The 27,411-nt window shown below is 31.2% G+C and overlaps 3 protein-coding genes and 1 non-coding gene across 4 annotated transcripts; 1 reads left to right on the top strand and 3 right to left on the bottom strand.

Moving 5' to 3' along the window:
- Window positions 1-2,612: 2,612 nt before the first annotated feature.
- LOC106768203 (G-type lectin S-receptor-like serine/threonine-protein kinase B120) lies at window positions 2,613-6,682 on the bottom strand. The gene is made up of 7 exons (XM_014653199.2): window positions 5,272-6,682; window positions 4,797-4,919; window positions 4,455-4,672; window positions 4,053-4,263; window positions 3,690-3,927; window positions 3,454-3,601; window positions 2,613-3,188 (listed from the first exon to the last, which is right to left on the bottom strand). The coding sequence occupies exons 1-7, from the start codon at window positions 6,560-6,562 to the stop codon at window positions 2,880-2,882; spliced, it is 2,538 nt and encodes an 845-aa protein (XP_014508685.1). The 5' UTR covers window positions 6,563-6,682; the 3' UTR covers window positions 2,613-2,879.
- Window positions 6,683-13,266: 6,584 nt separating this feature from the next.
- LOC106767114 (protein PLANT CADMIUM RESISTANCE 7) lies at window positions 13,267-15,785 on the top strand. Its single transcript, XM_014651944.1, has 5 exons — window positions 13,267-13,598; window positions 14,042-14,105; window positions 14,243-14,407; window positions 14,966-15,031; window positions 15,241-15,785. Exons 1-5 carry the CDS (start codon window positions 13,339-13,341, stop codon window positions 15,427-15,429), a joined length of 744 nt encoding a protein of 247 aa, XP_014507430.1. The 5' UTR covers window positions 13,267-13,338; the 3' UTR covers window positions 15,430-15,785.
- Window positions 15,786-15,823: 38 nt separating this feature from the next.
- Window positions 15,824-15,897, bottom strand: TRNAT-AGU. The gene has a single exon. It is a non-coding gene; the product is annotated as a tRNA-Thr (tRNA).
- Window positions 15,898-21,116: 5,219 nt separating this feature from the next.
- On the bottom strand, window positions 21,117-22,889 carry LOC106765664. Its single transcript, XM_014650354.2, has 2 exons — window positions 22,481-22,889; window positions 21,117-22,386 (listed from the first exon to the last, which is right to left on the bottom strand). The coding sequence occupies exons 1-2, from the start codon at window positions 22,719-22,721 to the stop codon at window positions 21,347-21,349; spliced, it is 1,281 nt and encodes a 426-aa protein (XP_014505840.1). The 5' UTR covers window positions 22,722-22,889; the 3' UTR covers window positions 21,117-21,346.
- Between the last annotated feature and the right edge of the window lie 4,522 nt (window positions 22,890-27,411).

The raw sequence follows: 27,411 nt of genomic DNA on the forward strand, positions 1-27,411 counted from the left end.
TATATAATTATATCTTATAGATTCAGATCATATCAACTATAAATTATAATAGATTGTAAATGATACATTAAAAATTATGTTAAAAAGTAAAATGTGTTTCAAAATTAAAAAGTAAAATATGTTTCAACTATGTTAATAATTAAACTCAAATTTTATTGTTAGGTTTTTTATGAGAAAATAAGGGTAATTATTATACAACTTCTGCAATCCTTCTACCTTTCTCACCCTCTCCATGATAACCATTCTAGCCATGGTAGATAGATCACAGTATTTTCTTCATTTCATTCTTAATCGAATTGACAGGGCAATGCCATAAGATGTTCAATGATTCAAATCACAGAAATTCTTATTCCATGCTATATAATGTCATATAAATTCCTGTTCCATGATTTATATATTTCTTGAAAACTATTCTTACTATTTTTCCAACATTCTCTTCTGTTAAATTAAAAATCAAATATCACATAACAAATAGTAATAATAGTAATAATATATATACTTTTATTTAAATAAGTATAAATTTTGAAACTAATATAAATTGTTTAGTTTTATTTAAATATATATACTTTTATTTAAATAATAGTATTAAATTTTAATCCATTAATATAATAAATTTCTAAAAGTGTTTTCAGTTATAAATATAGTAAAAATACATTCGCTTGTTATTTTTTTACAATAATAAAATAAAATTATTATTATTATTACTTAATATAAATATTTCTATAATTTTTATTTAATTTTTAACCTAATTTTATAATTGAAAAAATAGTTAAGTTTAAAATATCATAAATTAAAAATTAATAAAAACTATCTTTAAAAGAATTGATATAATAATTATTTTAATTAAAAGATAATTAAAGAATAAAATTGAAAAATAAGGAGACGAGAATTTAGATGTAGATATAAATAAATAAATATAAAAAATATATGTGAGGAATGTTTGAAAGTGGAAAACGATTTAAAGTGAAAAAGGATTTATAGATGAATTGATTGACTTCATTATTAACGTGAATGTAGTATTTATATAATGAGTGCTGTATAATGGAAAAAGTCTCTTAAATAATTTCTTTTTGATAATTTTTTAACCCGTTTCAAATATTTTTTTAGAATAAATTTAAATAAATCAATAAAATAATGACACGTGTTCTGTTATAAAAAAGTTATTAAAATATCATTATTGTTTAGGAAGACATATATGACAAGAGTAATTCAATTCATGAAATATCTCTTTAACAATCTAATATGATAAGATTATGATTTCTTAAATATCTCTTTAACGACGAATTAATTCATTTATCAATAACAGGATTAACTTAAAAAATTAAAATGACATACTGAAAACAAAAAATGTATGTGTAGTTATTTTTTATTCTTGAATGGTATTCTTTCCAGAAGTGAATTACAGAAGAATCTATTGACAAAAAAATCTAGATTGAGTAAAGCATAGAAATAAAAGTGTGTCAAATTATGTTGACTGCTGACATCTCATTGACTCACTCTGATAGGTTTTCAATATGAAAAACCTACTCAAGCTCTCGCCTTACTCTCTCAATACAAGAACACAGAGAAAGACAATTAAGTGTCTACGCTTCCTCCAACTAACCTCTCTAACTAACTCTCTTATTTCTCCTCTCGTATACAATCCATCCCTGTTTATCTTTTGGCCTATCACACTCACTCGTTTTTAACTCACTATTTGTTTTCTCAACACAACATTATTCATTAGTCTTTAAACATAAATTTGTATAAAGAAAAGTTTATTATCCTTAATAGTCTTATCTTATCCACTACAAAACACTCAAAATCTATATAAAATAAACCATTCACTAGTACAAAAATCATATTTTATGACGTACAAAAACGAACTATGACGTATATAGTTTTGTACGTTATAATAGGTCTACATATTTTATGACGTAGCAAAAATTTACGTTATCTGAACTTTAAGGTGTATGAAGTGTCCTTTCTTATCTTCTATTTTAATTTTAGTAAGTGGATAAAGAGTCCATTTAACTTAAGTTGATCTAGGCCAGAAGCATAACTTTAAGGTGTATGAAGTGTCATTTCTTATCTTCTATTTTAATTTTAGTAAGTGGATAAAGAGTCCATTTAACTTAAGTTGATCTAGGCCAGAAGCATACCTACGTCAAGATAATCCTTTTTTGAAACACTTTGGTAGTGCTCTTTTATTTTTATACAAATAAAAAAGAAGAGCATAGGGAATCATCTCTTTATTCTTTACTGTAAAAAAAAAGATGGTGGACTAACTAATAGTTTTATCAGTTAATGAAAAAGCTCAATGCAAAAAAAAATGCATGTTGGGTTTTGAAAACAATTTAAATCATATATGTTTAGATAACGTAAATTTTTGCTACGTCATAAAATATGTAGACCTATTATAACGTACAAGATGTACATCATAGTTTGTTTTTGTACGTCATAAAATATGATTTTTATACTAGTGTAATATATAGTGCACAAAAAGAAATTTTGTAGTAGTTTTAGTGCGAGATTTTCTATTTTACAAGTTATACGTGCTCCAACTAAGAGATATTTAAAAACAAAGATGTTCCTCCAAGAATAAAATAATATATTTCTATATGCATGTACATCGAAACTATGTGTAGAAAACAAATCAATGTAAATGCTAAAAACAAATATACAACTTGCATGCATGATGGTGTTGCTATGATCTCTCCATGTGAGAGCCATCAACCTAGAATACTTCATTTATTGACAAGGAATCAAGGCACTTTTTCTGAGTCTAAAAGTATATGTTGGTTTATAAATTATATATACAAAGGACTAAACAAAATGCTTTGTACTTTAGTAGATTAATAAGAGTCTAAACAAAACTGAAGGAAAAAGCATAAACACTTTTATCTCCCTGTCACCATTGTAACTGTCAAATCGTTTGACACGTCAAGGCCTTCGCTATAAGATTGATCTCCATCATCAAATTTCCTCATGGAAACAGTGACCAAAGGTTGTTTAGGCAGAGGAAGAGTTGTGTCTTCACTTGCCAGCATTAACAATACAGAGGCCATGTTTGGTCTGCGAGATGCTGAGTCTTGCACACATAACATTGCTATGTGTATGAATCTCAATGCTTTACTCTTTGGAGTTGAATCACCAATGGAAGAATCAAGAAGCTCCATTACTCTCTGCTCACTCCACATGTGCCAGGCCTGCATCCATTTTTTCATCAGCAATTTTAAATACTTTTACTTTCACAAACATTTTATAAATTTGTAACTTCTCATGACTCCTTAGAGGTGGCCACTTTTCAAGTAATACCATAAACTTGCAACTTACTAACATGAACACCAAAGGAAAATAAGTAAAGAAATAACTTATGTTTTTCAACTTTAAAGAAACTTTTTCACTAAATTTGAAGTTTTAAGAGAGTTGTTGTAGTTATCAAGTAATGTAAGGAGGAGTTACTTTACTCACATATCCTATGAGACTTGAATCTTCTGTGTTGCGAAAGCTAGTGTTCCTGCGGCCACTCATAATCTCTAGTAGTAATACACCAAAACTGTAGACGTCAGATTTAACTGAAAAGAGACCTTCCATTGCATATTCCGGCGACATATAGCCACTGCATAAAGATATAGAGATTAGTAGTCTGGTTCACATAAGATGGAAGAGAGTGATTTGTCAAACACGTGAAATAATAGCATACTTACTATGTACCAACCACTCTGTTTGTGCTTGCTTCATTTTGGTTTCCTCCAAATATTCTGGCTAAGCCAAAGTCTGAAATTTTTGGATGCATGCTTTCATCTAATAAAATGTTGCTTGCTTTAAGATCCCGATGAATTATTCGTAGTCTTGAATCCTGGTGCAGGTAAAGTAGCCCTCTTGCAATGCCTTCAATTATTTCAAAGCGCTTTGTCCAGTCTAGTTGCGTTTTCTTCACTGGATCTACCATGATGTTACAAGAACAAGCAAATTATTAAGATCATGCATGCACTGGTTGGTTCTGTTTCAAACTTATCCGAATTAGGATGCAGAAAAAGAATATGCTCAGTTAATGGTAAGAAACATACCAAATAAAAAACAGTCCAAGCTTTTGTTTGGCAAGTACTCGTATACCAGCATTTTTTCTTCTCCCTGAATTGAACATCCAAGTAGTCTAACCAGATTTCTATGCTGTAGTTTGGCTATTAGCATCATTTCATTCTTGAACTCCTCTAATCCTTGACTAGACTTTCTTGAAAGCCTCTTAACAGCTATTTCCTCTCCTCCTGGAAGCTTCCCCTGGTAAATGGAATAGATGAAGCTATTAACCTTTTATTACGAAAGGAATTGTTCGTTTATGGAACACCTTTTTTCTCTTGTTTTTCCATCACATAGCATACTTTTTCTCACCCACTCTTGTAAAATTTGTAGGATAATTTGTTGTACACTTAACGATATTCTTAAGGTAAGCTTAACAGTTAAAATTTTACCTTGTATACAGGACCAAATCCCCCTTGTCCCAGCTTATTTTTTTCGGAGAAATTTTCTGTTGCTGCTGCAAGGAAGCTCAAAGTGAACAATGGAAGTTCTGCCTTATTCCCTTCCAAACCTAACTCAGTTGATCCTGAAAATTCTGTCGATAAATCTGTACTCCTCGTTGGATCAATGATAAAAAACTCACCATTGTTGTTAGCCGAAGCCGGGGAAGCTGTTGACAAATGGAAAGGAAGAGATAACATACAAAAGTGAGTATCAAGAAACTGTTGGCAATACCTTGTCATTCATTCATCTCAAGGATTAAAAAATAAAATTCGTATAAATAAATATATTACCTTCACGTTTTCTCTTAAACCTCCATACCAGCAATACAGAAATCCCAAGACAGATCAGCCCCACCACAACAGTTATTATTATTATTATCCAAGTTTTGGACTTCTTCTCTCCCTCGCTTGCTACTGAAAACATAAAAATCATATGCTGTAAATACTACCAGAAAATCAATGAAGCTTGGATGGGACTTGAAGTGATATGTACCATCTCATCCTATTCACAGACAACAAACTAACAGATGTTCCTCCTCCTATATGCCATATGGGAAAATCTCAAACCTAACGCATTAAGCAAATAATTTCCTGTGCAATGAAAGGAATAAGGACAAGATTTTCTAAATTTGATTGGTTTGGACATGAAATATGACAAATTCAAGTAGTTCCTCGAGAAAGCATGTAAGGTGAGATGTAAAATGGATTTATAAATCAACAATAAAAAAAATCAATGAAAAGAAAGACAAATTACTCCAGATCTTACCTAACTCAGAATCAGCAAGACGGATGTTGAGTACACTTCCAATATCATTTTCGGTGTGTTGAACATCGACCAAGTCCACATACCAAATCATGCACCCAATTCCAATTGTATATGAATATGCAGTACAAGAACTATTCTGCAGACAAAACCGCTGGCATTCCTCATCGTTAGAAGGACTCTCCAAACGTGCAAAATCTGGCAACTTTGTACAGCTTTGAACGAAGAAACCATCCTCACCAACATTAACCTCAGTTCCAGAACTATTTCTCTCAGCCTTCAGTGGAGTCCTCCTCTTACAACCCCCTGAATTTCCATCATTCCACTCACTCAATTCCCCTTGTTGAAACCCATGCAAGCAAGTACAAACAGATGTCTTAGAGATATCACACACTGCAAAATTGCCACAAAAATTATAATGCTCACACTTATTATAAGGCTCGTGTTGTGTATTATTCCATTGTGTCTCCTCTTCATTCGATATAAACTTCTTTTCAAACCCATCCCAGGTTATCTGAAACCTCACCTTTTCAGTTTCATTCCATGTATATGTAAACCGATTCTCATTAAGTTTAAAACCAAAAAGAGAGCTTCCTGTCATATTAGAGACACCAGTGAATACTCTACCATCCCAATACCCAGTTCTCCACCTCCTTTTTTCCCCATCCAAAATCAAAATCTGTATAGTTGATCCCCCAGAGTCAACCCCCATTGAGTAGTTTCCCGGTGAAGGATCCGTTGCTGATTTCCACGACCTGAACAAACTCGTTCCAGCATTAATTGGTAGGGACATACCCGGCACGAAGGTATCAGTTGGATTCTCAAAGCTTTGCCACACCTTTTTCTCATGTTCTGATTCTTCTGAAAGAACAAGGTTCCCGTCTTTATCAAGAACAGCTTTTGTGTTGTTCGTCGATATAGACTTGTTAGTTGACCACACCTCGTTGTTCTCTCCATCGAAAACAACCAAGTTTCCGTCACCTTTGATTTTGATGGAACCTCCTCTTCCCATGATGGGTTTCTCTCTATTTGCTACCCATATGAATGCCGTAGCTGAAATAGAAAAATTGTGGTACCAAATCCCAACGTACCTTGAAGAGCTATCAAAACCGAAGAAACCCATTTCAAAGCTGAGGTCTTCTGACACCAAGTTGTCAGCACCATTGTTGTTGTCTCTGATTTCTTTGTCTGGTGTCAGGGAATTGGCAGCATGAGAGAAGGAGGCATGAAAACAGAAGAGAAAGAAGAGAAGGAGCAGAAAGTTTGTATATTTGGGTGCAGTGATCGTGCCCATATCCCTGAGATTACACAGAGGATTACGTGGTTTGGTGTGATGATGGGCATAAAATGATGAAAAATGTGTAAATAATAAATATGAAGAAGAATGTTCAATGGCTCCTCATGCTGCTCTTCTCTGACCAAGTAGGTGTCACGTTGACATACATTTGACCACTTTAGCCACATGATGAACACTGCCAACGTTTTTTTATTCCTTTGACAAATTTTTAATTTTATCAGAACAAGTAATATATTTTTAATTTGATGGAAGTGTGTATCTTTTTACTAAGAGACCAAATGAAAAAAAAATCTATAATATATGGGTCAAAGTTAAAATATCTTATAGGGAATAAATTAAAAATTGGTAATAGAAACCAAATCTATAATACTTATAGGATTCATTCTAATAAGGTTTTAAGTTTAAGAATTAAATTAAGAAATTATTCGTAAATTATTATATTATTACCTTTTAATTTTTTTTTTCATTTAATAATATAAAGAAAATGAAGAAGGTTGAAATGAATTGTGTGAAAAATGAGTGGAGAGAGTGAAGTGAGAGTTGGAATGAAGAAGATGGAGATGATCGAGTTCAATTAGGTGTGTTTACTGATTTGGAAAAATTAAAGGCATTGAAACAAACACGTGGTGGTGGTGGTTAATTGATGAATAAGAAGTTGAAAAGATGAAAATATTCATAGTAACAGGTGTACCTTCTCAATTAAATATTGTTTTTTTCTCATATATGAACAAATTGTACAGTAATATATCAATTTTATTATGTTTAAATATATTGACTTTAAAGCCTGCGCTGAAAAAAAGGAAGACGCCAGGAAGCACGAGCCTTGGAATATTTTCCCTTCCAGTAGAAACGCATGATGATAGATTTTTCAACTGTAATCAGAAGAAAAATGGTACACGGAATGGGAAAAATCTCCACGTTCAAAAGGGACTCCTCAATTACCAAGTAAGTTGAGCTATTCAATGGTTTCTACATCAGATTAGGTTTCTTAACACATTCTAACTTTCAGATTAGGTTTATTATTATTACTCTTATATTTATGTTATAGTTCATTACCCTTCATCCTTATCATTCATTTCAATATAATATAATGGTTTTACGTAATAATCCATCTTAATGGTTCAATTACAAAATAATAAAAGGTGAGAATAGAGTAATTTATCCCTCCTCTTTTGAATATTATTTTATAAACATTGTACGTAAATATTTTATTACACATTATATTAGAGCAAATATTTTATTTTAAAACCAAATTCATTAATTTAAAAATAAATTAATAGATTTATAGATTTATAATTATTGTTTAGATATATAAATATTTTAAGAATTACTATTTGTATTAATGTTTAAACTATTGAAATACCTTGTAAATTTTAAAAGATTTTGAATATATTAATTATGAGATATTTTTTCAAGAATTACATATTTGAAAATATATTTCAGAAACAGGTATGTTTTGTGTATCACCATATAAATTAATCTATCAATTATAGTATATACTCATTAAAAAGCTTACAATAATAAATATTAAAACCTAAAATACACCAACAAAATATATATATATAAAGATACATTTTAATTAATAAGCCACAATTATCATTTATTTTTATTTCAAAATTTAACATATAACAATTACATAGACTACACACATGAATCTATACATAAAAAATATTCTACAAATGAAATATCAATTGATGTTTCTCGTAAGACACATTAAATAGGTCATACTAGAGTAATATTTAGCTAATCAAATACTTGATGAGCCCTTAACTCTTATCAAGAATGGAGACACATGCTTAAAGAGAATAAACATGCCTAGAGAGGAAGCTTCTTCACCTTCTTTCTTTTATTGAGTTTAGTTTTATGCTGATTTTTCTTTGTTAACTTAAGTTAGCTAACCTTGTTAACTTGATTAATTGACCTTCTTGATTGGTTGTTTGTTTTGTAGAAATAAGCTAGACCCAACTTGAAGGAAGATAACAGTAATTGGAGTGGAGGAGAGACTTGAACTTGAATCCACACGCCCCTGAGTATACATTTGGAGAGTTGGAGGAGCTTGTAGTTGACCTTCTAACTAGAAGGTCAAAGGCACCACATAAGGGGTTTTGGAGGCCAAGCTAAATCTCTCTCCTTGTCAAGACACCACCTTTAGTTGTCCTACTTTTTAGAAAATTATTGTGTGTTTTTGCTTCTTAGCCCATAAGCTTTGTATTTTTGCAAGAAGACCCCTTTCCATAAGTTATAAAGGAAACACTTCTAGACTTGTAAAAATGGTTGAATATTTTGAGTAAACTTATCATATATTTGACCACTTGTGAGAGTGCTCTCTAGTATAATGTATCTTCTTCTCTTAGTTTTATCTTGAGCCTAGAGCTCAAGTGATGGAAACCTCACTTATCTTGAGTTGGGGAACCTTAGTTTTCCTCAAGTGACGTGCTCCACCTTGAATCCTTTCCCTTTTCAAGTATTCCATCTTTTACTTCATATTTTCTTCTCTTTTGGTTCTTTATTGTGATTACTGTTTAATATTTGTGTTCAATTTTGTGTTCTTGATTTTACTTTTCTTTAATTGAATCTTTTCGTTCTCTCTACATCACTTGGAAGTGAACCTTCACATATAAACAACCTTGGTTATTTTAATATCCAATGAGAATCTTCCTTGAGCTTTCTTAATCATCTAAACGTCATATTTACTCAAAATGAAAATGGGTCTTTATCAATACCCAAGACTTAGATTTACAAGTGAATATAAAAGAAATGATCAACTTAAATTCAATATAACTCAAGTCACGCATAAACAATTTCACGGTATGCAAGAACTCTTTCCTCAAATTTTCATCACCTAATGTCTTAATTCATGTGAATTATACCATATATGTGAATCTAGGATATCTATGTTACAAGATAATTGTAAATACTTAATACTTAAATCAAACAAAAATTCATGCGTCATCTATGTGTAACCACAAATTTACATAAATAGTATCATTCTTGACTACGATGTATAAAATGCAAATTTCATCAACCTCATTAAACATTATTATACAATATAACTCATTTAAATAAAACCATAAACCAATCATGTATAGAAATAAATATTCAATTTTCATTTAAAAAAATCCACATTCAATGAGTTAAAGAGACCAAAAGAATTGTTTTCTTAACTTAACTTGAGTGAAAACATGTTCACTTAAGTTAAAATTAGATAGAAATTAGATTGAGTTGCAATGTTATTTTTGCTTAAGTGAAAAATCTTTTGCATGAGCAATAAGACAAAAATCAAGGTTTTTTTGAACTTTATTTTTGCACTTGAACGGAAAATCTTTGACTTAAGTGAAAATATAAAAGTAATGTTTAGGTGCTTGCTCTATTTTTACTTATGCAAAAATCGTCCAATTGAAATATATATATATATATATATATATATAATTACAATCAAATTAGATTTAAAAATTAATTCTAAAAGCATTTTAATAATAAAATTTTTAAACCATTCAAATTATTTATCCAAATCATAATTTCTTCAAACATTATTTAATGTAAAATATTGGTCTTTAGGGTCATACCAATTTCATAAAATATCATAATGAAAGTTATATAAATCTACTCTACTTATCTAAATCATATTCAAAACTCAATTCAATAGAAATCTATATTTCACATACATAATCTAGTTATCATATCAATATATCAACAAAACATCCAATTCAAAACATTTTAAACAATCTTTCATTGAACGAAACTTTACAACACTAAAATTCAAATTTTCACACAAAATTTCAACCAATTATAATTCTTATATAAGAAAATTCAAATATTCACACAAAATTTCAACCAATTACAATCTCTACATAAGAATTGTAATCTGTGACCAAATCAACTCTATCCCAAAGGTTATATAAAAGAAAAACATAATACCTTCCTTTATCTATAAGTCTTTATTCTAATTAAATAAATTTGTAGTTCAAGCATAACCAAATTTTAATATATGGTAACAAAAGTTGAAAGGATAACTTCTTTCAACTAATCCCATCAAGATTAATGATAAAATCATATGAGAAAAAAATTATAAAATAAATAGAAACTTAGTTTATTTAAAAATTTGATTAGAGATCAAATTATGAAAAAAATGAGATATGGAGAAAAAGTTCTAAAAGAAGAAAAGAAAGATTTTAGAGAAAAAAAATTGGTATGCAAGAAAAGAGAAAGAAAGAAAAAATATAAGAGACAAAAATTGTCATTTTGATTCCTATATACTAATTAGATATATTTTAGTGATTATGAACCTAAAAATGATGTGGATAATGATATTTTAATGCAATAATTTTCAAAAAGAATAAATATATAATTAAACTATGCTAACTCGTCCTTTTTTTTTCTATCTTTATTACTAACGAAAACTTGTAAAATATTTAAATTTTAGAGACATAAAAAATATATTTAGAGACATAAAAAATTTTAGAGACATAGAATATTTAGATTAATAAGTTATACAAATCTTATTTCATTATATAACTCATTGTATTAGGATTAGATGAGGTTGAGTTGTTAAATAATAATTATATATCTAACTCACACAATCTAATAAAGTTTAATTGAGTTAGATTAAAAATTAAATTAAACTCAATTTAACTTAAATATCTTATATTCTTAATAAAGTCAATTAATAAAAATGTTAATTTAAAATTAAAAACAATAGATAATTCAGATTAAAATATTTAAAAATTAAAAATTAAAAATTAAAATATCATATAATCATTAAGAAAATTTAAAAATTATTCCATAAAATAAAATTCATAAAATATTCCTGATCTTCATATTGCACTAAACCAGTCATGGCCATTATAATTATAGTCATCACTATGGTCAACTTTATAATCATAATTATTATTATCAATAGCATAATCATGATTGTCATTATTTTCTGTGACTTTTTGACGTAATAATCATGGATGTAATAATAAATATGATTAATGACTTAATCATTATCATCACTCACTTTTTAAATATTTTAATTGTAATGACATGTTATTTGTAATCTGTTTTCAATTATTGTCACTAAGTTCCTTCATAAGCTGGATAAGTATGTTACAAAGAGAAATCTATGGAAAAAAAAATTCATATCTATATTCAATATTACGTTAAAGTTTCGCCGCCAATCTTAATGATAAAGATATAAATAATAATATTATCTATATTCAATGTTTAAATTAATACTGTAATTAAAAATTCTAATTAAATTTAAATTAATGTAAAAAATAAAATCAAATTTATAATTAAAATAACATTTATAAGAATATTTTACTATAATAAATCCATTTAGATGAGAGTCAATTATAAATTCATTAGTCAAGTGACCTCTAACTAGCTTACCTGTGAAAAAATTTATCATTTTCTAAGTAAGTTATCCATTATGAAAATATTTCTAACAAAAATAAATAAATATTAGTTGACTTAAAAGATAAATGTAGTATTTGATTTGAGAAATACTGTATTTGATACTCAGTATTCGACATCCATTAGTCAATATTAAACCTATCTCTTTAAGAGTACAATTTCATCTTATTAATTTTACTTCCTACAAATTATCTTATATTAAATACCCAATGATATCTTATTTAAAGTAGCTGATAGGAAATAAAATCATGGACTAAATATAATATATGAACTATTATGGAACTTGGTACAATTTGAGAATTAAATTCAAAATAATTACTAACATTAAAATCACGATCTTTTTGGTCAACAAAGGACCAATCCTATATTTATTCATACGTTACCAGTTGATCTACCTATAAACAAATTTTCCAAAACAAATTATTTTGCGTTGAAAACATTGTAACAAACTTCTACTTTCAACTATTTACAAAATATTAAAAAACATTTATAAAATATTCACATTTTTCATCCATTTTTATTTCTCATCCAATGTCTATAATTTTAAAATAATAAAATCATAACACACTTTTCCATTCATTTAACATAAAACACAGTAATAATATAAAATGAATATAAAATATTTAAGTGTATCCATAAATTATTTTTCATAATGTTATCCATTGCTTATTATTTTTAATTTTTTTTCACTTTATCTCCATGCCATCTTTTTGTGGTGTTAATAAATAGTTTTTTTATATTAAATAATAAATATTAAAACATTTATTTACGTGATTCTTGATCAATCAATAATCCCATAAATATTGAAGTCAAAATCTGACTGGCATGTCAATCTACGAAAACAGAGTTTGGAGGATTCAGTGGCAATGGCGTGAAGTTTCTTCTATTTTTTATAGTTACGGTTGAAATTGGTTTCTTATAATTGATTTAGTTTATTGTTCAAAACGGTGTGTTGCGGTTAAAACAAACCCCAGAAACAAAAAATAACGCAATTAATTATTAATTATTAATTATTAATCACTAATTATTTAATAATATTGGTGAATTAGTGGGAAAAAGATAGGAATAAGATCCACTATGAAATTGGTAGCAGCACACCGTTAGTTTGTTATATAGTGGAGAAAACACAGCTACTGAATTTTACTTTCCACGTGGCAACAGCTGCACCCTTATAATTGATACAATTATTTCCCGCCAACCTAAGATTCATGAATATGTCAACGCACATTCACCAACAAAACAACCGTCCTTATCTTATCTTCTTCTTTTAATAATATATATAATTTTCTTCTTTTCATTCATTTATTCATCTTTTCTCTATCATTCTCTGTTCTAAACCCGCATAACAGAGCTACAGAAGGTTTTCATTTCAGGCTATGGGGGATTTTGAGAAGCAGGAGAGGGTCATGGAAGAAGAAGAGAGAGAGAGTTTGCTCGAGGGTGTGGCGGTTTTGGACTTTGACGTGCTCTGTTCCACTGTTGCTTTGCAAGCTCAGCATGGAAAATGGGGGAGGCTTGGTGTTGCTGATGATGATCAAGAAGAAGAGAGTGGTGAATTTGGTGTTGTCCTAAGGATGTGGGAGGGTGAGATTCTTGAGTGTTTCGATGATCATCGCATCGCCCTTGAATCCACATGGTAATCGGTTGTTTATTCTACTTTTTTTTCCCTTCTGGGTAATCATCATTGTTCATTCTTTTTTATTTTTCCTTCTGGGTATCCATCATTGTTCATTCTGCTTTTCTTTCCATTCTGGATATACGTCATTGTTCATTCTGCTTTTGTTTCCCTTCTGGGTATTCACCATTGTTCATTTTGAGGTCTGTCTTGTTTTTTCAATTATGCCATGTAAAACAGTTTGTAAAAAGACTTTTTTGTTTTTTGGAACAAATGTATTGAAATGAGCTTAGCTAATATTATTCTAAAAGGTAAAAACACTTGCTTGTTATGAATTTAGTCCTTTATTTTTCTATGAAGTTATCAAGGGACTCAAAATTTGATTTTGAAAAGTAGTTGTTAAGATGTTTTATGAGATCATGATCTTTCATGTCTGAAAATAAAAGTTCATTTTGCTGTTACAGCTGTCCTTGCTACCGATTTGGGAAGAACATGAAGAGAGCTGGTTTTGGTTCTTGCTACATTCAGGTAAGCAATAACATTGATCAGAAAGTTAAACAGCTTTGTTTTGGTAAAAATGATGAAACAGTTGCTAAGAAATTCTTAGAACGATTGTGTTTATAACTGGCAGTTTTTTTAGCTTATTTCCTTGTCTTATTTTGCAGGCAGCGATCTATTTTGTTCTTGCCATGGGTGCCTTTCTTAACTGCATTGCCTTTATTGTCACGAGACGTCACTGCAATCTATACCTGGCAGTTGCCGTTGTTGTTTCCTTTGTAGCATATTTAGGGTTCTTCCGCACAAGACTAAGAAAGAAGTTCAACATCAACGTGAGTATTTTTTCTGCAATTGTTTGGATTTACTGATTTGATTGGTTAAATATGTTTTTATTCCCTATAGTGATTTTAGTTTTAGTCCATTTTCAAACTATGGTACAATTTAGTCCTTCAACTTTAGAAAATTCTGATTTTAGTCTTTTTTACCAATTTTTTTTAATTTTATTTGTTGTTTTAAACACGTTTCATTATAGCATTTAGATTTTTTATACTGTTTGACATATTTTTGTTTCAATGTTAATTAAGAAATGTGCTTGAAAAAACAAATAAAGTTAAAAAAAATTGGTAAAAAAAACTAAAACTAGAATTTTTTAAAGTTGAAGGACTAAATTATACCATGGTTTGAAAATAGACTAAAAACAAAATCGTCGGACTAAAAACAACATATTTAACCCTGAGTTATTACTGATGAATGTTCAACAATTATGGTTAACATTGAGCCATATAACTTCCTATTGCGTGGATTCAAATGCAAGACTACTTGCTTTATTTGCTTGTATAATTTGATATGCTTTGAGAAACTAATACACTCTTTATTTGTAACTTTTTCAGGGTAGTGACAGTTCCTTAGACGATTGCGTTTACCATTTCGCCTGTCCTTGCTGTACATTATGTCAGGTCATTTTCGAAACTTTCCTTCCCTTCTCAAATAAGTTATCTTGAATAATTTTAAAAAACATGTTCTTACAACTAAAATTCATATCAGTTTCTTCCAATGACAATACTGAATAAGGGTAATTTCTTGAGCTAAGCAAAATGGGGTATTTGATCTATTTTAATTGGAGTAAATGGTGAGATTTAACATGTGTCTTGGAAACATGACGCAGGAATCTAGAACGTTGGAGATGAACAATGTTGAAGATGGCATTTGGCATGGTCGGGGTGACAAAATATGCATAGGAGGCTATGGCCAAAAGAGCAAAGGATTCTTTCAGTTAAATCCTCCTTCGATTATGAATATTGATGAAAGTTCATTGGAAACAAAAGCAGACACAAATGTCAGCAATCCATCTTAATTGAAGGTGCTGAGGAAGATTTGAAACAATGATGCTTCATCTAAAGGCATTTAACATGCACCTTGGCCACACATTTAAAAATCCCATTGAAAATTTCTTGCAGCGAGCAGTCCTCCATACATGGAAAGTTCATGTTAAGGACTATATTGTTATGGATGAGAGGAGTGAAAGACAAGTATTGTTGATGGGATGACTTTCCATTTTCGCAAAGAAAGATGGTTTGTTTCAGATTCCCTCTGGGAAGGAGATTTTGAGAACCTGTAATAGAGTCTGATGATGGTAGAAAAATGCTGCCATCTTATTGTTCATAATGTAATGTTTCATGAGATTAAGTGTTGATAATTCATACCCAGCAATATTTGAAATTGAGAAAAAGAAAAGAACATAATCAAAATGCTTTCATTGAGAGTCGAACTCAAGACCTCCCGCTTACTAAACGGGTGCTCTAACCAACTGAGCTATGAAAGCTTTGTTGATACTTATAAATAGAAACATTAAATTTATACTCTGGGCCCAAAGGACTTCAGTTAACCTGTAGAACTATTCCATTGTAATCTAGTTCGCATCCTAAAAGGTTTTTAAAGAATAAGTTTCTATTTCTTTTTCTTAATCAATTAGGTATTCAAAATTTTAGACTTATACTATTTCATAATTATGTAATATTAATCAATGGTTAAATTGTTTGATATTATATTTATGGTCTCAAATGCTTAAAATGTTCTAAAATAGAAAGATAAATTTAACACTTAAATAATTAAATTAGAGACATTGCACATTTTTTTTATAGATATATTATGAATATAAAGTTTTTATCAATAATTAATTTTTGTAAGAAAGTTCCCTAAAGAGAAGGGACAAAAAATGGATATAAATACGTTTTTGTTGTGATGTGTGACTTGTGCATTAGGCTTCTAATGTATAGGTTATGCATTAAGAATAATGAATTTAATGAAGCATCATTTGTGAGGAACTCTAAGTACAAGGAAGAGAATTGTGACACAAAGGTACTGGAGAAATGGAAAAGAAATAACAATGTTCTTTTTCTTTGGATTACATGAATAAAAAAATAAAATTGTAGAGGATATTTTTTGAAGTGGGAAAAGTAGGAGAGCTATTAAAATAAAATTAATAGATAAAAAAAAATCTAATACCATATTTTTTTATTAAGTATTTAATTTTCTTTTGGTGTTGGAAACTGTAAAATAAATTAAATTTTGATTAATTTAATAGAAACTTAACATAATAAAAAATAAGATGAGTGTCAAATTCTACGAACTTAAGTTGAACACTTATCAATTGATTATAGGAAGCTTAATTATGTTACAAGGAATTACCATTTTTCACTTCTTTTCATGGATTAGATGTTGCAAAGATTAGTTGGACAAATTTACTACTACTTTTTAGATAGTTGTTTAGGATATAATCATATTGTAGTTGATCCAAAAGATCAAGAGAAAACTGTTATCACTTTTCCTTTTGGAATATTTGCATATGGAAGAATTTCATTTGGGTTATGTAATGCTCCAACTACTTTTCAAATATGCATGATTGTTATTTTTCAAACTTGAATGAAAAAGTAATTGAAGTCTTTATGGATGATTTCTCTGTTTTTGGTTTATCATTTTGCCTAAAGAATCTAAGTACAATACTAAAAATATGCATAAAGACCAAAATTTGGTTCTAAATTGGAAAAAAATGACACTTTATAGTGAAAGAATGCATTGTTCTTTGACACAAAATCTCAAAAAAAGGAATTGAGGTAGATCTAACAAAAGTGGAAGTTATCTCCAAACTACCTCTAACTTTCCATGTAAGAGGAGTGAGGAGTTTTCTTAGCCGTGATGGTTTTTTAGAAGATTTATACAAAAATTTTCAAGAATTTCTAAACCTTTGAGCAATTTACCAATAAAGGAGGCAAGTTTAACTTTGATGATGATTGTATGAAGCTTTTTTAGTTGTTAAAATAACGATTGTACTCAACACCAGTCATCACTACAGCTTACAGGAATAGTAGTTTTGAGTTAATGTGTGATGCAAGCGACCATATAGTGAGTGTAGTGCTAGGCCAAAGATATAGAGATGATTGGTACAAAAATATTACAAGCAGGTTTCTATTGGCCCTCTATCTTTAAAAATGCTTTTGAATACTTTAAAAAAATGTGATAAGTGTAAAAGAAGTGGAGGAATCTTACGAAGACATGAATACCTCTATGAATATCATTAAGATAGAAATAATTTATTGTTTGGTTATTGACTTCATGAGACCATTGTCACAATCTATTCACATGAGTAAATTGTAGTGGTTGTAGATTATTTGTCAAAATGGATGGAAAAAATTGCAATTCAACAAGCTGATTCAAAAATAATAGTCAAGTTCTTAAAGAGAAACATATTTTGCATATTTGGCTCACATGAGTACTTATTAGTGATGACGACACTCCTTTTTGCAGTGAGGAACTCACAAAGGTGGTTCAACACTACCGTGGTTCAAAACTACCATGTCAAACATAGGGTGACCACACCTTATCACCCTCAAGAAAATGGCTAAGCTAAAGTCTCAAAAAAGGAGTTAAAGAAAATTTTGAATAAAATAATTGCCAACTCCATGTAATATTGGTCATTAAAGCTAGATGAAACATTTTGGGCATGTAGAACAACTATTAAAATACTCATAGGTATGATTCTATTTAGTTGGTTTATGGTAAGGCATGTCAATTACTAGTGGAGCTTGAGCATAAAGCTTTTTGGGTCCTAAAGGCCTTGAATTATATCTCAAAGTTATTGGTGAAAAAAAGAAAATTATAAGTCAATCAATTGGAAGAATTAAATCTACAAGCTTACAATTCAACCAATATTTATAAAAGAAAATCATGGCCTACCATGATTAGAAAATTTTGAAAAGAGAGATCAAAGTAGGACAATAAGTCATAGTCTTCAATTCCAAGTTGAAACTCTTTTAAGGTAAGCTAAAATTTAAGTAGTTTAGACCTTTCATTATCAAGCATGTCACTCCACATGGGGGCAATAGAGATTGAAGATCCAGTCACAAAGAGGAGCTAGATTGTCAATGGTTAGAGGTAGAGTTGTGAAAACGGGTCACCTGACTTGGTTCAACCCACCACAAGTTGACCATTTAGTGAGCCAACCCAACCCAACTCACTTATTAGTGAACTAAAGAAATTTAAGTCCAACTCGACTCACCACAGATTAATGGGTTAAACGGGTTATCTCACTTAATTAAAAAATTAGAACTTTTTTTTTTTCTTCAATCTAACATATTTTTTAATATGTAATCAAAATCCAAAAAGTTTAAACCTACTCTAATTTTTTATCCTCTCATTTTATATAGCAAATAAATCATTCATCCCAAAAACTAAATCACAATTCTAAATAAAATCTAAATAACTCAAAATTTAATTCAACATATTCATCTTAAAACATAAACTACATGGGTGTGGACCTCTCTCTCTCCTAAAATTAAAAAAAAAAAGAAGTTTACAAGACTAACGTGGGTTTTATTTTTTATGTCCAGGTCGGTGAGCCAACTCGACTTAGCTGATTTGCAAAAATGGACCCGGTCTACTAAAGACCTGACTCACCCAAGTTATTTCTCGCTGGGCGAGCATAGTGATCGTTGGGCGAGTCTCTTTCCTGTAGACACTCACTAAGTAAGAAACTAACTCATTAAGCGAGAATGTGCGATCATAATGGATGACTTAAGTTTAAATCTTCCAAATTATTATTGAGTTATATGAACTTGGATGGAATGTAATGAGAAGGTAGGGATTCCTAAGTTGTGAATAATACAATGTGTTGTTTTGTGTGTAGTGTATTAACGATAAGCATTGAAATGAGATTATCCTAACTCTACTAGTCATTTGATTCATGTAAATGAAAATAACTAATCGTGAAAGTTGATGGAGTTTCCTATCCAAAATTTTGGCAAAATTTTGAACTCATGATATATACAAGTTATTGTGTCATGTTCTATGGATCAAGAAGTAGCCCGAACATGTTATCGCTATAACTCTTAAGAGGTAGGAGTGATTGAACAATGACATATGCATGGTCTTAAGATGTTGATCAATGCACCAATCCTCTAAAGATTGAGTCAGTTAATTCTTGGTATATGACTACGCCTTTGTAATTGTGATGTTCTTTAGAATTTGGTTATTGAATGTAACGTGTGATTTGTGACATGATGTATGATTTTCTTAATTTTTGGTAATTTAAAATTTGTATTATGATTTAAATTTATACTAGTATGATTTTATTTGCCTACAATAATTATATATTATAAGTGAGTAGAAAAAAAAATTTAAGTAGGAGGATTAAAAAAGAATGAAATTGTTAATGGATGATTAGAGTATAATTATTGCATAGGTAAATATATTTTTGTATATTGTATAAATAATTCATTTTGTTGAAAAAATATATATCTTGAGAATTATATTGAGTTTTGAAAAGTACTGTAAATACATATTATATATGTTTATATGTTTGATTTATTGCATAATACCTAATTTGTAATAATTTAATTAATATTGTAAATATGTTAAGTTGAGATGTTAAATTATACATATATCACTTTTGTTTTACAATTATTATTATTGTTTATAATTTTAACTTTATCTCGAATTCATAAATTAATTATACAATTTTATAGTTAAACATTACAATACAAATTTGTTATCATATTTTGATTATTATATGTATTGCAAATACAATTAATAAATCAACTGTAAAACAATATTTAAGTTTGAATACATTATAATTTTATGTTTATTTATGCTTGCTAATAGTTAATTAATTTTAAATGTATATCTTCATACTTATTTGAATACAACAGTTAGTTTAATTTGGTTTAATTCTTTATTTTGAATTTGAACTAAATCACGCGATTGAGAAAAATATAGATTGAAAAAATTAACAAAATTCTTCTTTATATTTTTTTTAGATGAATTTGTAGTTATTTGGTTGAATTGTTCCGATTTTGAATAATGCTAATTTTAGTTACGGAAAGTTTAATTTTCTTTTTCTTCTTTTTACTTTTCCCCTTATAAAATAAGGAATAACGACTTACGAAGAAATTTATTTAAGTAGACCCTTAAAACTCATTAAAATTGAAAATTAGGGTAATTGAGTTGAAAAAAAAAGAGAGATTCGTTAAGCTAAGGTAAGCAAGAAGAAGAAACATGTAGAAAACATCTATATTTTATACTTTAACCAATTTTTTAACGTTATATATAACTAAAATAATATGCATTTATTGTAGATATTATGTGAGCACCTAAGACATTCCTTATCCAATATTTCTCCTCATAAAAAAAAAAAAAACGGTTCTTTCTTTATTAGGAAAAATACAAAACCTTCTTTCTTTAAGACAGATCAAAAGATTCCCAGCGTTGTTTGCTTCTGGTAATACAACATGGCTAAATGCCACAATTCAAGAAATATGATTTAAGCTCCACTATATCATTAATAATCCCAGAAAACAAAATAATAAAATGAAAGGAAAGTCTAGAATTTTATCGAAATTTTAGAAAGCAATTAAAAAACAAATCGTTTTCTTTCATAATTGCAAAATCAGTTTTAAAGCTCTGGTTTAATTTTATTCTACATAAAAGGCAGAAAAAAAAATCTGCGAATTAATTTTTGCCAACAATAATACCAAAAAGCAAAATTTATTGGCAGCAAAAAGAAATATTATTTATCTCCTTTATAATGTACAACCTGAGATAATTTGCTCAAAGAAATTCATATAATTACCATTTTCGGCTTGTAATGCATTGAATTCAACGAATAATGGAAAAGCCCAAACTTAAAGGTGCAGGCACGTGTACACATGAATTACCCATTTGCATGATCGTAGTAATTATAAAATAATTAAGCACCCACCCCGAACACAAAAACCGGTTCAGTTATTCAGCGAATTGGGGCCCCGACCCACCACGTACTCCGCTCCACCTCTCTGCAGTTCATCAGCACCGCTCATGGGCATCATCTGGTGAACGGGAACTGGACCGGAATTCGGCACTGCATGATACACGTGCTGTTTCAAACCGTCGGGAACCACTCCGGTGGAAGGATTGTAAGGTTGCAGTGGACTCATCTGCCTCACGCCTGCACCATATACTTGACCCGAACCCGGAATCAAATGATGGTAGCCGATGGGAACCTGAGATGGCACCATTGCATGGTATGGTTGTTGAACGTAGGGGTAAGGTGTCTGCTGCATAGTTACCGGCACAGTTCCAGGTCGAACCGGACCGGGAACATAGAAAACAGGAACTGGGTTTACTGTATGAGCAGAATAAGCAGATTCTTGGGGGTAGTGGACTACAGGGTTACCCGGGTAGAGGTTTTGGTTGAGGTTGGGTTGAGGTTCCGTTTCAGGTTCCAATTGATTTTCCTTGGAGTCCGAATCAGCAACTGAGTTTGAAAGTTTAGTCTTTACTGGAGGAAGGTTCGGAAGAGAAGGAACGCAGGGCGCTGATGAGGTCGAACAGTACGGTGAGGAAACAACCGGGGCGGGAGAACCCGGATCCGAAACGGAAACGTTGTCTTGGAGAACGGGTCGGTCCTTGGGTCGTGGGTCGCGTTGGTGTGTGTCGTCGGAGTTGTCTAATCCGAAGAGGTAATCGGGTACTTCCGAGACCATGGAAGAGGCTTCAGAGCGGCCACGCTCGAGACCCGAAACGCCACCGTTTAGTGCGTCGAGGAACCAGTTCTCGCGTTTGGCTGAGCCGTTCAATAGCGAGCTGATGCTACTGGTTCGAGAGTCTTCCCCTTCGGGGAAGAGGAAGAGCCGAAGCCGCGCCGATCGCGGGTTCTGATTCTGTGCCACGCGGTCGTACTCGTCCATCATGTTCTCCACGTCTTCATCCGTCGTGACCGAGATTAACGCGTCCAGATCCTCGTTCGGGAGCTGGTACTTCGCGGTTATGTTGGTCATGCCTGCATCCAATAGAACGCCCGCATAAACCAAAATTATAATTGTAATTAAAAATTCAAAGACGAGGGTGGTGGTGTGAGGTTGGTTTTCTTGTACCTGAGAGTTTAGAGAGTTTGAGAATGAGGGCGGAGAAGGAGATAGAGCGGTGGACCGCGACGATTCGAGTGTCGCCACCGACATAACGGAGCTGGTTGTCGTGGGGGCGGGGGAGGATCTTGCCGCCAAAACTGCACATGAAGCGGACGCGCGGCGGCGCGTCGTGGAAATGGTCGGAGCGAGGGGAGGAGGTGACGGAGTCGGCGTCTAAGTCGGGTTGGTAGTGAGAGTGTGACGTCATTCTCCGGCGATTAGAAGTGGGAGCGTACTTTAGAACGTGGATTCGGTGTCAGAGACACGTAGATTCCCCCCACTGGCATTGGTGTGGTTGATCTCTGAATTTATATAGGAACCCCCTCCTTCACCCACTTTATGCTCATATTCTTTCTGTTTTCAATTTTCTTTTTTACACAAATGCCCAGGCTGTAATGTCATCGAATATATACAATATTTTAATAATATATACTCAATAAAGATTGTATTACTTTTTTCATAATATCAGTTTCAAACCATAAAATAAAAGTTTTCGCTAAATTGTAATGAGTAATTTTTTATTTACATAATTTTATCCGTATTCATCGCATCACCTACTTTATTTATTTATATATATATATATATACACTTTTTTTTTCACTATAAAAAATAGCGAAAATATTGCCCTACTTATAAAATTATCCAAAAAAAATGAAGCATATTGTACGGCTAAACACTAATATAGTGCCATTTTACTGAAAATGAGCTAGGTGGAATCATTTTTAAAAAATTAAATAAATAAGTAAATTATACATGAAATAACTATTTAACAAATAGATAAATCATGTTTCAAAGAATAACTTTACATATAAGATTCATAATTCTATTAAAATTTTAACTTTTTTGGAATATTCCTATTATGACTTTAACTCTTTTTCTTATTTTTTTTAGGTTTAAACCATTTAGGTGTTTCTGTTAGGTATTCTCAATTTGATCCTTTTTTTTAAAGTTTCCCAATTAAGTTTTTATAATTGCTAATTTCAACCAATTGAGCTCCTGCCTTCAAATTTCGTTAACGGAATTAACTTTCTGCACAGATGGTGGACTGACGTGTCTAGTTACTTAAACGTGGCATATTTAGAAGTGAAACGTGGCCCCTGGCCACCTTCAACGCCTCTCAAGCCACCACAATGAGTTCATCTTCTTCCTCAAGCCTTCAATATCCTCCGGGTCTTCGCCATCTTCTTCTCCTTCACCACAGAACCACTACACCTTCGTCGGACAACATCAACCTTTAAATCGTCCCCAGTTCACACTTAACACCCAAACTACGAAACCTCATTACGAAGAACCCTAAAACCCCAATCGCAAATTTCATTCTCAACCGTAAGTTTCATTTTTTTCCATATGCATCAAGCCTGCAAAAGGAAACCCAGAAATCACAATACCAGGATCGTTTTCTCCTCCACCAAGAATCCAATTCCAAATCGCAACGGTGAAGAACCTGCATCAGAAAATGCAGAAAACCCTCCAAACATAGAACTAAATCGCGATCGCACCATCACCTTCATTTTGAATGGTGCGAACTTTGGCCATGTATTTGTGTCTGCTTATTCTATGTTACATGTTTACTTTTGAATTTGGTGTATTTGCGTTGTTTTATTTCTAATTGGCGAGCCATGGTGTTTTTGGCATTAATCATTGCCTTGGATATGGAACTAGTAGTCATATATAGTAGTATTTATGTATTTACTCCCGAGTTTTATTTGGAAGCGTTGCTCTTCATCATTACCTTTTATGCAGGTTCTGCTAATTTGTGATTACTGATCTCAATTTTGGGTAAATGTTTGCATAATTGACTTAGGGTCATCTTCTCTATAGTTGACTTTAAATGAAAATGATTCTGTTTGTAATTGATTTTGTCTTGAAATCTGGGGAAAGGGGTTAAAATATGAGTTTAATGTGCTATGGTATAACATTGTTGAGTTAGTTTGATTTAGAATTATTCAACGCGATCTATTAGTGTTTCAATGTGATTTTGGATGACTAAGCGAGAATTATGTTACTTGTCTGGGGGAAAGGGTTTAATTATGTGTAGAGGTTTTGGAGACACTTGGCCTTAAAAGAAAGGCAACCGCCACTCTTCAAAGAGGGGGGGGGGGGGGGGGGGGGGGGGGGGGGGGGCTGGAACGGTGCTAGCTGCCACACTCCATTTTTGGCTTCTCTTTGTTTAGTTTTTCTGAAACGCTGTTACAGGAACGAAGACGCTGCCCTTTTCATTTTGGGTTTTATGCACTTCTGTTTCAAGCATTTTATTGTACGTTTTTACTTATATCATTGAATGAAAATGGTGGGTGGATATCGTTGGTGATGCAGTGCTGATGGTGGAGTATCAAGGCTGGAATGAAAAACGTTGTTGGAAGAAAGAGGTGGTGGTCAGTGAATTATGCAGATCTGAATTTTTCTTTAAGAAGGTTGGGAGTGGTTGAAAGAGAGAAGAATGGAAGGAGGAAGAAAGAAGAGGAAAATGGTGTGGGAGGAAGAGAGTGACATGTTGAAATCATTTAGACACGTCAGCCCACCACCTGTGCACAAAGTTAACTCTGTTAACGAAATTTGACGGCAGGGGCTCAATTGGTTGAAATTAGCAGTTAAAAGGACTCAATTGGAAAAATTTAAAAGAAGGAGACCAAATTGGGAATACCTAACATAAATAGAGACGCCTAAATGGTTTAAACTTTTTTTTTTTTATAATGAAGTTGTATTCTTGTAGCGTGACTGCAATATATTTTTTAAATTCGACTATTTTAAAACAATTTAAAAAAAGTTGAGTGAAATCACCTTAAGAAACTTAACTATAAATTTAAACTATACAATTCAAATTCTAACCACTTTACCATTAAATTAAAAAAAAAAAGATAAAGTTGTGTTTATAAAGAAGACGAATAAGTATCTCTATGTTAGTTACAATAAAATATTTAATTTCTAAAAAATATAAATATAAACATTTTTTTTCATTTTATTTCTTCAAATAATCATTTTAAATTTTGTATCTTTAACAAAAAAAAAGAAGAGAAGAAACTAAGTAAAAGTAAAAAAATATAAAAAAATAATTTGTATAATTAAAACGAATGATTAAATATATTATCTTTATTTTTTAGTTTTTGTTAATTTATACTATTTCTTATTTATAATTTTAGCTTACTCCATATTTTTTTTTTATTATAAATACAATGTCTCTATGTATATTTTTACCACAAGGGAGATTAATCTCATATATAATTTTTACTATATTAAATATGGTATTAGAATAATTGTTAGAGCCTATCCTAGCAAAATTTGTTGTTTGCTGAACATATTGTTTCATTCACTCTCGGGTTATTATTAGACCACCCATTATGTCTAGTTCCACACACAAGATGTACCAACCTCGACGTGAGGGGGTGTGTTAGAAGTCCCACATAAACTAGATATAAGGTCAATTTAGAATATATAAGTGGGTGCAAACCTTACTATATAAGCTGATTTTGTGAGATTGAGTTAAGTTTAAAGTCCACTCCTTAACATGGTATCTAGAGTCTACAATTATTTTAGAAAAAAAAAAAAATCCGTCACTTGGACCCACCATTGTCGGTGACAGAGTTGTCTACGTTGCCACCGAAGTTCTAGTTTTTGATCGGTAACCACACGATTTTGATTGTCTCAACTAGGTGACCACCGTGCTTTCAATGACACTTTCATTGGAGCCCCTACATGCTCTCAGTGCCTTTAAAAGTTTTGGATATGTTATCTTTTCTACCATGCATGGTGGTGTGTCCCTTTTACTCTCATGCAGCGATTCAGAGCGTCGAGGTCGCTTTATTTCCTCTTTTAGGTCCACTGTGCATGGTCGCACATCTCGTCTCCTTTCAGGCAATTATTCAAAGTGTTGAGGTCGCTCTTTTTCCCCTTTCAAGTACCTCAATGTGAGAATATTGGAATTTTAGGGTTTTACTTTCATGTTCATCCATGACTTCTTTTGCTGTTATCTGTTTTGACCTCTCTTCTATCACCAGTGTGTTTGACCCATCCATATATGCTTTTTCTCTAGTGGCAAAGATGACTCTTCAACAATGGCTTCTTTTAGCACTGGATGTCAACAATGCTTTCCTTAACGACAATTTGCAAGCAAAGATTTATATAGGGCAACCTCCCAGATTTATTGCTTAAGGGAGTCTTCTAGGTTGGTATTTCGTTTTCTATGTCATCTTCACAAATCATTAACAATTTGGTATCAATCGAGTGCAAAAACAAATATTTTCACTAAATCTTTATTGATTATATTGGTAACAAGCTTGGTATATACGATTTGTATGCATCAACTTGAGAAAGAGTATTAGATATATTATCTTTATCTTATCTTCATCTTTTATCCTTAGTTAATTTGTTATTATTCCTTACTTGTATTTTAGGCTTAACTTATATATTTTTTATTATAAATACAATATTCTATGTATATATTCAAGTAATTTATTCCATACATAATTTTTACTATATTGAACATATATCAATACCAATATACTAATGGATGAGATTCCAAATAACATCTTGTTGGGTCAACCATCTCTTGGGCGTCGTGGTGTCCACTCCTTATCTTGCTACGAAGTTCTCGTCCTTGTCTGAGGATATTATCACGGCCAACTATGACCAGAAGACGGGTCGGGAATGCTGCTCTTGTGACTCCTAGCTCCCCAACTTAGTAGCAATAATGTTGAACCAACGAAAGCAACTGGCTTAATCATAAAAGGAGACGACCTCAACCCTAGAATAGGCAACGATACAAGGATAGATCTGGTAGGGGAAACCAAAAAGTTTTCTTTACAAGAATACTGAGGTTTGATAAAGGTATCAGTGGGAGAAGAAGGAGAACATAATAGGCAAAGTCCTATCTGGCAATGCCAACCCTTTCGCATGGACAG

This window comes from Vigna radiata, chromosome 7 (genome assembly GCF_000741045.1).
Source record: "Vigna radiata var. radiata cultivar VC1973A chromosome 7, Vradiata_ver6, whole genome shotgun sequence".
NCBI classification, from domain to species: Eukaryota; Viridiplantae; Streptophyta; class Magnoliopsida; order Fabales; family Fabaceae; genus Vigna; species Vigna radiata.